We start from the raw sequence: 13,895 nt of genomic DNA on the forward strand, positions 1-13,895 counted from the left end.
ACTATTGAGCACTATTAGAAATGGATCGGTTAAGGGCTTTGTAACACCACTTCAGGATCAGGCAGACACAGGTAATCTGCTTTCAAAGCACTGGATTGATATGAAGCGACCAACGCTGCACTGTCTTCTTGAGATAGGGAAGGGACATCTTTGTGAAAGTGTATTGTATAACACTTCCCCCTTTTTCAGATGTCTCAAAGTACACTACTTATACAAAAGTATGTGGACATCCCTTCAAATTAGTGGATTCGACTGTTTCAGCCACACGCTACCTTCCCGAATGCATAATGCCATCTTTCAAGTTTGGTGGAGGAGGAATAATAATGGTCTGGGGCTGTTTTTCATGGTTCGGGCTTCGCCCCTTAGTTCCAGTGAAGGGAAATCTTAATGCTACAGCATACAATGACATTCTAGACGATTCTGTGCTTCCAACTTTGTGGCAACCGTTTGGGGAAGGCTCTTTCCTGTTTCAGCATGACAATGCCCCTGTGGACAATGTGAGGTCCATACAGGTTTGTTAAGGTCGGTGTGGAAGAATTTCACTGGCCTGCACAGAGGCCTGAACCCAACCCCATCAAACATCTTTGGGATGAATTAGAATGCTGACTGCAAGCCAGGCCTAATCGCCCAACATCAGTGTCCGACCTCACTAATGCTCTTGTGGCTGAATGGAAGCAAGTGGAAGCAATGTTCCAAAATCTAGTGGAAAGCTTTTCCAGAAGAGTGGAGGCTGTTCTAGCAGCAAAGAGGGGACCAAGTCTATATTAATGCCCTGATTTTGGAATTAGATGTTTAACAAGCAGGTCACCATACACTTTTGCTCATGTTGTGTAGCTAGCGGGAGAGAAGGGGAGGTCGGAAGCATTCTATCCTATTGATTAGTAAAATGTACAGGAGAATTTTCAAAAAGAGCAATACAGAATGTCAAAGTTTTACTGTCATGTTGACATTTTGTGTCACAGTGACATTTTTGAAGTCTATCGATTAAAGAATCAATTCAATGAAGTCACTACTAAGCTGTATGTATTATTTTCCTCTGAGTCACAATCTAAACTAGACCCTATGGCTTTGTCATACGTTTTTGATTTCATTCTATTGAATTCCTATTTTCATATTGGAGATATGAGTTATGCGTTGGTAGGGTGGTGTTGTTTGCATTTCACCCATGGAGCTCTTGCCTTCCAGCGATGTCATTTGAAAGAGGCCCGAAAATAATATAGTCCCACACTGTTTTGGGGCAGAGTGCTTTACACAGTACATCTCTTATGTGTCACCTGTCCTTGAAGGGACATAGTAATGGTGTCTAAGAGAAGTCAAAGCTAAGTTGTAATATGAAATGTTACCATTACTGCTTGTCATGCTGTAGTATAGGCCATTAAACACAGGCAATACATGGCAACAGAAAGCAGTTTACAGTTCATATTTGAAAAATGAGACTGAGATGTGTTATGTTGTAGAGTGGAGAAGTAGCATGAAGACACGACACTATAATCTTCAACAAATGTAACTTGAATGGGCAGCTTATACAGCAACAGCAGCGCGTACTCTCCTCTTGACCAGCCACTTCTTTTCAGTGTTATGGTGATATACTGCCATCTAGCGATTTAAACTTCAAGGAAGCGTTTGCAAGCCAAATTGAATCCAATAGGACACTTGTACTAAGTTTTAGCTCTATTTTCTTTTTTTTGCTGGGGTATAATCTGGGGAAAGAGTGCTATATGAGACTGGCCAAAAACTTATTTTGAGCCATTTTGCTACAGCAGGGAAATAATCTTGCAGCAACACGAAATGTAAATTATTACGTGGACTCTAATGAATAGGCATTTTCGTAGGGGTTGATACATTTTTCGTTAAGGCAAATTGAGTCTGACATTTCAAAGTGGAAATGACATACTTTAGAAGCCTTTTTAAACCTCATACACTACAAGTTCGCACTTCTTGCTGTGCAGGAAAATAAATTCTCAGCAACAAAACAGTGATCAAATGAAGATCCTACATCTGTAGGATCAGCTAGTATAGAGTGGTGGAGTCTTTAGTTTGATGCAAAGCAACCGCTTAACATATGAATGAAACCTAGGTTTTTCACCTATCCCCATGTAATCAGAACAATCACAATGATGTGTGTCACACCCTGATCTGTTTCACCTGTCTTTGTGCTTGTCTCCAACCCCCTCCAGGTGTCGCCCAGCTTCCCCATTATCCCCGGTGCATTTATACCTGTGTTCTCTGTTTGTCTGTTGCCAGTTCGCCTTGTCTCGTCAAGCATACCAGTGTTTTTCCCCGTACTACTGTTTTTTATTTTTTTATTATTGAATCCAAGACATACAATATACTCGGAGTGAAGCCCCTCAACAACTACACCAAACCAGGAAGTCATCCAACAGACTCCCATTCAGAGCGACACACAGCAGTATCCAGGGTCAATGCCCTGCTCAAGGGCATATCTCAACAGATCTCCCACAAGGCCAAAAACAGGGACCTGAACCCTCCAAGATCCCCCTAACAGTTCCCCAATAGCTTCCCCTCAACCACCTGAGACCCCTCCCACATTACCCCCCCAGAAGAAAAAAAAGATATATAATTAATTCCACTCCCCACCCGCCAAGAACCCCCACACCCCCAATGCACCAACGACCAAGAAAATTAACTAAAGAGAAAAAAAAAGAAGACAAAGGAAAACAGAAAACAACAGTTCAAAAAACAAAGGGACATCAAGAACAACTAAAATCATAACAACAAGGCCAACTGCATATGTTTTGAGTGCATGTCTTGCACTATTTACACGTGTGTCCGTGTATGTGTGTATTTGAATGAGAGCGTGTGTGTATATGCATGTGTACAAACACGTGCACGGCATCAACCTCAGGCAAACCGGCTTTAGCTGTAAAAACACTGCCCCTCAGTGTCATTCAAACTTACTTTTTATTATGTTATATTTTGACTTTATTTTTTATACTTTTATCTTTGACCATCATCAGACAAGGCCCAAATCCCTGTCATTCGCATGAAGAAGAGAAGAGACATTGGGAACGTAGGTTGGGGTGCCTTGTTAGGATCCGATGGCGAGTGAATAATCCGCCTCTACCATCAGTCCTATTAGCCAATGCACAATCATTGGATAATAAAATGGATGAGCTCCGATCAAGATTATCCTACCAACGGGACATTAAAAACTGTAATATCTTATGTTTCACCAAATCGTGGCTGAACGATGACATGGATAACATACAGCTGGTGGGGTTTACACTGCATCGGTAAGATATAAGAGCTGCCTCCAGTAAGACGGGGTAGTGGTCTGTGTCTATTTGTAAATAACTAATATTAAGGAAGTCTCAAGGTTTTGCTTGCCTGAGGTAGAGTATGTCATGATAAGATGTAGACCACACTATTTACCAAGGGTCTTCATCTATATTTTTTGTAGCTGTCTATCACCACAAACCGATGCTGGCACTAAGACCGCACTCTACAAGCTGTATAAGGCCATAAGCAAACAAGAAAATGCTCATCCAGAAGCGACGCTCCTAGTGGCCGGGAATTTAATGCAGGCAAACTTAAATCCGTTTTACCTAATTGCTAAGCTACAGGACTGTTTTGCTAGCACAGACTGGAATATGTTCTGGGATTCTTCTGACCACATCAGTCACTGACTTCATCAATAAGTGCATCGATGACGTCGTCCCCACTGTGACCGTACGTACATACCCCAACCAGAGGCCATGGATTACAGGCAACATCCGCACTGAGCTAAAGGGCAGAGCTGCCGCTTTCAAGGATCGGGACTCTAACCTGGACGCTTATTTGAAATCCCGCTATGCCTTCCGACGAACCATCATACAGGACTAAGATTGAATCGTACTACACCGGCTCTGACGCTCGTCGGATGTGTCAGGGCTTGCAAACTATTACGGGCCACAAAGGGAAGCACAGCCGTGAGCTGCCCAGTGACACGAGCCTACCAGACGAGCTAAATTACTTCTATACTTGCTTCGAGGCAAGCAACACTGAAGCATGCATAAGAGCATCAGTTGTTCCGGATGACTATTTGATCTCGCTCTCCATAGCCAACGTGAGTAAGACCTTCAAACATGTCAACATTTACAAGGCCGCAGGGCCAGACGGATTACCAGGACATGTACTCCAAGCATGCGTTGATCAACTAGAAGTGTCTTTACTGACATTCAACCTGTCCCTGACAGTCTGTAATACCAACATGTTTCAAGCAGACCACCATAATCCCTGTGCCCAAGAACACCAAGGTAACCGGCCTAAGTTACTATCGACCCGTAGCACTCATGTCTGTAGACATGAAGTGCTTTGAATGTCTAGTCATGGCTCACATCACCACCATTATCCCAGAAACCCTAGACTCACTACAATTTGCATACCGCCCCAGCAGATGCACAGATGATGCAATCTCTATTGCACTCCACACTGACCTTTCCCACCTAGACCAAAGGACCACCTATGTGAGAATGCTATTCATTAACTACAGCTCTGCGTTCAACACCATAGTGCCCTCAAAGCTCATCACTAAGCTAAGGACCCTGGGACTAAATACCTCCCTCTGCAACTGGATCCTGGACTTCCTGACGGGCTGCCCCCAGGTGGTAAGGGTAGGTAACAACACATCAGGGGTGCGTGCTCAGCCACCTCATGTACTTCCTGTTCACCCATGACTGCATGGCCAAGCACGACTCCAGCACCATCATTAAGTTTGCAGACGACACAACAGTGGAATGCCTGATCACCAACAACGATGAGACAGCCTATAGGGAGGAGGTCAGAAGTGTGGTGCCAAGATACCAACCTCTCCCTCAACGTGATCAAGACAAAGGAAGGAGAGGTTATTATCTGGTTTTATCCTTGCACCACACTGCCATACTAAGGTTACACTTCCAATATGCTTTCTGGTGTTGTTCTTCTTCACTACAGAAAAAACATTTAGTCCCAAATTATAGTATTCAAGGATGACTTTCCTTACATTCCATCTGGTGGATATGATGAACTCCAATGTATAAAGGCTTCATGTGAGCCATTCTAAAGTTCATAAGTACTACATAAATGCTTGACAAAACAAAATAATGTAATTCTACACGTGAGTGTACAAAACATTTGGAGCACCTTCCTAATTTTGAGTTGCACCCTCTTTTGCCCTCAGAACATCTCCATTCATCGGGGCATGGAATCTACAAAGGTGTAAAAAGTGTTCCACAGGGATTCTGGCCCATGTTGACTCCAATGCTTTCCACAGCTATGTCAAGTTGGCTGGATAACCTTTGGGTGGTGGACCATTCTTGATACACACAGGAAACTGTTGAGCATGAAAAATCCAGCAGCGTTGCAGTTCTTGACACACTCAAACCTGTGCACCTACAACCATACCATGTTCAAAGGCACTTAAATATTTTGTCTTCCTCAGTGGATTTAACAAGTACCATCAAAAAGGGACCATAGCTTTCACCTGAATTCACCTGGTCAGTCTATGTCATGGAAAGAGCAGGTATTTTTAATGTTTTGTACACTGTGTACATAGTGTGATATAAGAACCTTATATATCTGGTGCTTTGCCAAATGTGGCATAAACCCTTTGCTTCTGAATGATTTCTGAAGCATCTATTGTGCATTAAAAAGGGTTTATAAGGGCTTAAAAGTTGTAATTCATTTAAATACAGAAAAGAAATAGAGAAAAATATATATTTTTCCATCTCTTCCTATCATTCAACTTTTTTTTGTACAGAAGGACACATGTTCTTTGAGGGAAAAACTAGATAGAATTGAAACAATAACAAAACCGGACACCCCGCCTCTTTTTTTTTAAGTGTTTAGTATCAGAATCACAATTATTCGGCAAATACATTTGCATGCACAGGAATTTGACTCTGTGAAAGAGTGCTGCCACAAAACAGAATTTACAGACAGACAATAAACTGAATATACGGTACTATCAATAGGGGGCGGGGGTATATGGGACACCATACAGGAAGGTATGACGACTGATATGTTTGGCAAGGTAGCCCCAGCACCACCAGAGAACATGTTGATAGGTACAGTATCTGTATCTGCTGTGAATGACAATAAAAGATGAAAGACAAGTGCAGTGTTGGAAAATGTACCCTATTGACATACTTGAGTAAAAGTAAAGCTCTCTTAATAGAAAATGACGAAAGTGAAAGTCACCCAGTAAAATTCTACTTGAGTAAAAGTCTAAAATTACTTGGTTTGAAATATATTTAAGGATCAAAAGTAAACGTAAACGCTAAAATATACTTAAGTATCAAAAGTAAAATTCGAAATCATTTCAAATTCCTTACAAACCAGACCAGTACCATTTGTTATTTTTATTTACGGATAGCCAGGGGCATGCTCTCACCCTCAGACATAATTTACAAACTATAAGCATGTGTTTAGTGATTCTGCCGGATCAGAGGCAGTAGGGCTGGCCAGGGATGTTCTCCTGATAAGTGTATGAATTAGACCATTCCAAATATAACGAGTACTTTTGGGTGTCAGGGAAAATGTATGGAGTAAAATGTACATACTTTTCATTAGAACTGTAGTGAAGGAAAAATATAAAGTTGTTAAAAATAAATAGAAAAGTACAGATACCTACAAAAATGACTCAAGTAAAAATACTTGACAGTAGTACTTACAGGTGAAGTTAAGTACATTAAAACTCAGTTTTTCACAATTCCTGACATTTAATCCTAGTAAAAATTCCCTGTCTTAGGTCAGTTAGGATCACCACTTTGTTTTAAGAATGTGAAATGTCAGAATAATAGTAGAGAGAATGATTTATTTCAGCTTTTATTTCTTTCAACACATTCCCAGTGGGTCAGAAGTTTACATACACTCAATTAGTATTTGGTATCATTGCCTTTAAATTGTTTAACTTGGGTCAAATGTTCCGGGTAGCCTTCCACAAGCTTCCCACAATAAGTTGGGTGAATTTTGGCCCATTCCTCCTGACAGAGCTGATGTAACTGAGTTAGGTTTGTAGGCCTCCTTGCTTGCACACAACTTTTCAGTTCTGCCCACACATTTTCTATAGGATTGAGGTCAGGGCTTTGTGATGGCCACTACAATACCTTGACTTTGTTGTCCTTAAGCCATTTTGCCACAACTTTGGAAGGATGCTTGGGGTCAATGTCCATTTGGAAGACCCATTTGCGACCAAGCTTTAACTTCCTGGCTGATGTCTTGAGATGTTGCTTCAATATATCCACATAATTGTTCTTTCTCGTGATGCCATCTATTTTGTGAAGTGCACCTGTCCCTCCTGCAGCAAAGAACCCCCACATCATGATGCTGCCACCCCCGTGCTTCACAATTGGGATGGTATTCTTCAGCTTGCAAGCATCCTCCTTTTTCCTCCAAACATAAGATGGTCATTAAGACGAAACAGTTCTATTTTTGTTTCATCAGACCAGAAGATATTTCTCCGAAATGTACAATCTTTGTCCCCATGTGCAGTTGCAAACCGTAGTCTGGCTTTTTTATGGCGGTTTTGGAGCAGTGACTTCCTTGCTGAGCGGCCTTTCAGGTTATGTCGATATAGGACTCGTTTTACTGTGGATATAGATACTTTTGTACCTGTTTCCTCCAGCATCTTCAGAAGGTCCTTTGCTGTTGTTCTGGGATTGATTTGCACTTTTCACACCAAAGTACAGTCATCTCTAGGAGACAGAACGCATTTCCTTCCTGAGTGGTATGAAGGCTGCATGGTCCCATGGTGTTTATACTTGCGTACTATTGTTTGTACAGATGAACGTGGTACCTTCAGGCGTTTGGAAATTGCTCCCAGTGATGAACCAGACTTGTGGAGGTCTACCATTATTTTTCTGAGGTTTTGGCTGATTTCTTTTGATTTTCCCAAGATGTCAAGCAAAGAGGCATCGAGTTTGAAGGTATACATTGAAATACATCCACAGGTACACCTCCCTATCAGAAGCTTCTAAAGCCATGACATAATTTTCCAAGCTGTTTCAAAGGCACAGTCAACTTAGTGTATGTAAACTTCTGACCCACTGCAATTGTGATACAGTGAAATAATCTGTCTGTAAACAATTGTTGGAAAAATGACTTGTCATGCACAAAGTAGATGTCCTAACCGACTTGCCAAAACTATAGTTTGTTAAGAAGAAATGTGTGGAGTGGTTGAAAAACAAGTTTTAATGACTCCAACCTAAGTGTATGTAAAACTTCTGACTTCAGCTGTAAGCACTTTACACCACTAGACAAGTGTAATATTTGCACATTTTTATATTAGAAGAACACTACAGTACTTTCTACAGTGCTACAGTTGCTACAGTACTATGTGAATGATGGTTTATTCTACATGGAACTATTACACTTGAAAGTTATCAAAATACTTTGTTTAGAATATCTACTTAAATTCTGAAATTGCATCCCCCATCCGTTTGATTACATCGAAGGAAAGGATTTAACCACCCACTGGAGACTTGAAGACAGAACCTCACCCAGAGAGCTGTGCAAATAGACCATAGAAATGCCATTCTAGTACTGGTTAGACAGCTGAAGTTGTACTCTAACACAACATTAAGCAAAATCATATGGATTAATATCAGTCTACAGTGTAGATTAGAACACACATTGTTTGAACTTGTGACAAGACTGCATGGGATTATTACTAATATGACTCGCATCCAATGGCAATGTCCACAATAGGTATAACGCCGGGAGCTGCTTGCTGATGTAACAGTTCCAGTGCAGTCACATGCTGACCACAGCAAAATAAATGTACACATACAATGTTATTCAAACATTGCACCCACACTGCTCACGTGCCTCAGCGAGCGTCTGCATGGCCAGGCTCTAAAATAGAAATAGGTTCTATTTGTGACGCTCAACGCACTGCAAGTCCGGCCTCTCCAATGTCCTCATTGGTTTTTAGGAGCATATACCCACGTGCCATTTCCTCATTGATGTTTAGGAGCATATACCCACGTGGGTGATTGAAAGATGAACTGACATCCACACTCCAGTCAGTTGTAGTAATGCACCATAAAGTTGGTTGCCAACCGCCATATAAAGCCCAAAGAAGTAAAAATGAAGCCTGAGGAGAGATGACGAGAAAGGAATTCAGTTTACCGTTTTATCTGTTGATTAATTGTCAGAGTAGAGGACCTTGTTTTTTATTTTTATTTTTTTATTTCACCTTTATTTAACCAGGTAGGCGAGTTGAGAACATGTTCTCATTTGCAACTGCGACCTGGCAAAGATAAAGCAAAGCAGTTTGACACATACAACAACACAGAGTTACACATGGAATAAACAAACATACAATCAATAATACAGTACAAAATTCTATATACAGCATGTGCAAATGAGGTAGGTTAAGGGAGGTAAGTCAACAAATAGGCCATAGTGGCGAAGTAATTACAATATAGCAATTAAACACTGGAATGGTATAATGTGCAGAAGATGAATGTGCAAGTAGAGATAATGGGATGCAAAGGAGCAAGATAAATAACTAAATACAGTATGGGGATGAGGTAGATTGGATGGGCTATTTACAGATGGGCTATGTACAGGTGCAGTGATCTGTGAGCTGGTGCTTAAAGCTAGTGAGGGTGGTAAGAGTCTCCAGCTTTAGTGATTTTTATAGTTTGTTCCAGTCATTGGCAGCAGAGAACTGGAAGGAGAGGCGGCCGAAGGAAGAATTTGGCTTTGTGGGTGACCAGTGAGTTATACCTGCTGGAGCGCATGCTACGGGTGGGTGCTGCAATGGTGACCAGTGAGCTGATATAAGGTGGGACTTTACCTAGCAGAGACTTGTAGATGACGTGGAGCCTGTAGAGGACCTTGTGCATTTCAGGTAAAATAACAACCCAATGTTTATGTCCCAGGACAAATTAGCTAGCTAGCTAAATTTCCATACATGTTTAATGCTTTTTGACTTGTCCCCAAATTGATATAATTAGTTCAGAGTAATATTTCAACCTACATGTCCTAGTCGTGTCTGGTGTGGGGGTACACAATCAACATCCAGTTTGGTCAGCATGTTCCACTTCTGACATCGCCTAAATAAAAACAATGAGCAAGTTCATTTTGCATGGCTAGTGCCCAGGGTGGGTGTAGATTTAATTTTACAACCAATGAAATGGTCTAAAATGTGCAAACCTCGCCCAACCGGGGCACGGGGTGGTGCAAAACGAACTCGCCCATTGAAACTGTCGGTTATTGCGGGTTAGGGCGGTTGAATGTAGCTGATTGAATATAGCCCTTAGACAATATTTTTTTATTTGGCTTAGTGAACTCTAATTTCTCTACGCTTATTATTCTACCGAGGAGAGGAAAACCTGCCGAGGAAGAGGATGGAGTTGGTCTTGTTTTTGTCTGATGAAGAAGACACAAACCCCACCCCCTGTTCATCCAAGACCGATTGGCCCTGCACCCGTCGAACGCCTCCATCCCTCACCTGTACTAACACTTCCTTGGTCACCTTTGAACCTATATACACGTCACCAGTGACCGATAACCCCATGTGAGAGTGCCCCTAGTGGACAAAACAGGCTAAAACATCTCTAGAACGACAACGTATACACAGGTCAGAATGTCTCCTACACATTTGGTTTCCTCAAAGCAAGACTTCTGTGAATGACTAATTAACAAGTTAACAATAGCAGGAACAAATAATGAAACTCTATAAGCTAATGTAATGCATTTTTACATTAGACAGCATTTCACAGCCTTGTTAAAGAGACAGCTTTTTAGAAGCATCCACTACAAGGGCGACACCGTGGACCTTGTCTTTAAGGGACGGCTTCTTCAGTCTCTGATCTCACAGGCTTCTCGGGACTGAACTGCGGAGGATGAATGGGAATGAGAACATTAGCTTGGTTTGTCAAACCTATCAGCTGAGAGAGTATTGGAATATCCTCTACTAAGCAGAGGAATTTATATCAGGGTTGAGCAACTCCTGTGCTGTCCTGTGAGGCTGCCTGCATTATTATGTTCCAACCTATCTGATTCATATTAGTGGTTTTAATTGCAGACCGTGACTAGGTGAGTCCAGTGTGTTACAGGTAGCCTGGTACAAAAGCCGACACACACTGTGGCCCCTGTTTCTCAACCCTGATCTATGTAAATGTCGACTCCCGATACCTGCACTGTGTCTTAAGGAGTCCTCATACATCGGTTCAGTTTGCTCCTAGTAGAACTTGGCTAGGTGAGGTGAACGTCTGTGCTCACATACTCCCTTAAGACCTTGGCTTGAGAAACAAGGGATGTTACTGTTTGTGCCTTTTGTAAGTTTGGGGCAATTATGTTGCATGAGAGATGGAATCCAAGTCTTTCGCCGGACATACAATTATAGGTCTACTCACATTGTAGGTCACTCACAGTCCTCTGTGTGGCCATTTCCCACAAATCCCAATAGACAATGCAGTACATTTGGGAGCCTAACACGGAACCCAAACCGGCTGCGTGCGTGCGCCATCATGCATACATTTATTTTGTCCGCCTACACCAAACGCGATCACGACACGCAGGTAAAAATATTAAAACAAACTCTGAACCAATGACGTTAATTTGGGGACAGGTCAAAAATCATTAAACATTTGTGGCAATTTAACTAGTTAGCTTGCACTTGCTAGCTAATTTCTCCTATTTAGCTAGCTTGCCGTTGCTAGCTAATTTGTCCTGGGATATAAACTTTGAGTTGTTATCTTACCTGAAATGCACAAGGTCCTCTACTCCGAATCGTTTCGAGTCATCTCTCCTCCTTCAAGGCTTTCTCACCTTTGAACTTATATGGTTATTGGCATCTGAACTTTCATAGTATTACTACACCGACCAGCAACACAGTTCGTCTTTCAATCACCCACGTGGGTATAACCAATGAGGAGATGGCACGTGGGTACCTGCTTCTATAAACCAATGAGGAGATGGGAGAAGCAGGACTTGCAGCGCGATCTGTGTCAGAAATAGGAATGACTTCTATTTTAGCCCTTGGCAACGCATACGCTCGTTGACGTGCGCGAGCAGTGTGGGTGCAATAATTTAATAACATAGATTCCTAAATTAATTTTGCAACGCTCGCACACGCGATGCAATGTGGAGTGGTCAGCCTGTTAAAAGGTAATGCTGCCTTTACAGACTGTGACACATCTGAGGTTGAAATGACCTGATGAGTTTGTGCACAACGTGTTGGAAGGCAGTTCCTCTGTGAGACTCAGTTGGACCAACAAACACAGCCTACTTCTCTCCAGAGAAAGCTCAAGCAGAGTCTACGAGGGAGTCGGATCGAAAGCTTCCTTTTCATCATCTCACAGAATAGAGTACTGCATCCGGCAATGAAAGTGACATTGAGAATCATGTTGTGCTTGTCAATCATACTGAATGGTAAGTACATTTTCCAATAACAATGGTTAAAGATATTAAACATTTTGACATAACCTCATTGAGTGTTTTGTTGGTTGTGTTCCTCAATGCATTTAAATGCTTTACTGTCAGTTACAATTGTACTGGTACAATCCTTCAGTAACCGTGACACTTTGTTGCGGTGACAGTTCAGTAGGCATATCAAGACATTATGAAATGGAATGCATTTTCGAATTAGAATTGACTTGAGGAACTAGTTATTAGGGGTTGTGTCTGGATGGGGCCTCTCTCTGTAGACCTATATGATTTGTCACCTGTGACTTTCTACAGGTGTACGTTTGGGAGAGTCCCTGGGTGTATCACTGAAGAGCTTATCAGTGAAAGTGGGCGAGGATGCCACACTGGACTGCACTCTGTCCACTAACTGTAGCATGGCCACTGTGAGCTGGTACAAGCAGAGTCAAGGAGAGAGGCCCGAACTGGTACTCAGCTACCACCTGACCAACACCTCCCATGTGCTCTACGGCCATGGCTTCCATCCCAACAAGATCACTGTCCAGACCAATGATAGCAGGCCACTTCACCAGCATCAGTTACTGATCCATGGATCTAAAGAGAATGACATGGCTGTTTATTTCTGTGGACTAACAGAAGGATTTGAAAGAACAACTGATTTGTAGAGACGAATGTGAGGTGTACTATGTAATCACACTGTACTGTATCTACAGGCTACTCTGTATTGGTCTTCCAAAGCAACTCCTAATAAACTCAAGTTGATGTTGTTTTGTTGTTGTCATGTACTAAGAGTGCTGTATTGCCTGAGTGTCTTTTTTGGGGGGTTTCATGGAATATTTAGATTGGGTTAACTAACATTTATAATGTAGGCAGAAAAGGGAGAAGGGCAGAAACATATCATGTAAAGTTAATTGTGGTTTACCACAGATAATTGACACTGTCAGAATCACCCCATTCTCCAGTGTGGGCAGAACTGGAGAAGTCATACATCTGTTTCAGACACAACCACTTGTGCTAACTGTTCTTTCCTGTTTTTCTATCCTCCTACAAACTGAATAACTGATCTACTTGTTTTGAGCCTGATATAGAAGGGGGCAACATGTGCCTTGGGAAAACACTCATGTTCCACCCAGATAGTTTTTCACAACATTTCCTCTCTGCACCAGTGTCCTTCCTCTATAATATCTTAGTTCTGAGAGTCTAGCTATTAATGTTACCTTTAGAGAAGATGGAAATAGGAATCTATCATTTATTGACATTCTCCTAATTAGTGATGAACTGACGGTTCTGAGAATGACTGGGCTAAATGCTCAAATGTTGTATAAAAGATATGAGGTGAAGAACTGATTTTTGTTGAATGTCTAGCAACCGAAAGATTGTGTGTTCGAATCTCATCACAGACGACTTTAGCATTATAGCAACTTTGCAACTACTAACTACTTTTTAGCTACTTTGCACCTACTTAGCATATTAGCTAAACCTAACCCCAACTCTAACCTTAACCCTTTTACCTAACCTTTCCCCTAACCCTAATCCCA

The 13,895-nt window shown here is 41.8% G+C and overlaps 1 protein-coding gene across 1 annotated transcript; it reads left to right on the forward strand.

Annotated features, from left to right (window-relative positions):
• The first annotated feature begins 12,070 nt into the window (after positions 1-12,070).
• On the forward strand, positions 12,071-13,118 carry sid1 (secreted immunoglobulin domain 1). Its single transcript, XM_042322743.1, has 2 exons — positions 12,071-12,363; positions 12,673-13,118. The coding sequence occupies exons 1-2, from the start codon at positions 12,315-12,317 to the stop codon at positions 13,020-13,022; spliced, it is 399 nt and encodes a 132-aa protein (XP_042178677.1). The 5' UTR covers positions 12,071-12,314; the 3' UTR covers positions 13,023-13,118.
• The last annotated feature ends 777 nt before the right edge of the window (positions 13,119-13,895 follow it).

This window comes from Oncorhynchus tshawytscha, linkage group LG05, assembly GCF_018296145.1.
Source record: "Oncorhynchus tshawytscha isolate Ot180627B linkage group LG05, Otsh_v2.0, whole genome shotgun sequence".
Taxonomy (NCBI): domain Eukaryota; kingdom Metazoa; phylum Chordata; class Actinopteri; order Salmoniformes; family Salmonidae; genus Oncorhynchus; species Oncorhynchus tshawytscha.

What these genes read in the sequence shown, in the direction of transcription:
- sid1 (XM_042322743.1), top strand. Translation starts at nt 12,315, where the DNA reads ATGAAAGTGACATTGAGAATCATGTTGTGCTTGTCAATCATACTGAAT. An exon ending in CTTGTCAATCATACTGAATG is followed by an intron (nt 12,364 to 12,672) that starts GTAAGTACATTT and finishes GACTTTCTACAG; the next exon opens with GTGTACGTTTGGGAGAGTCC.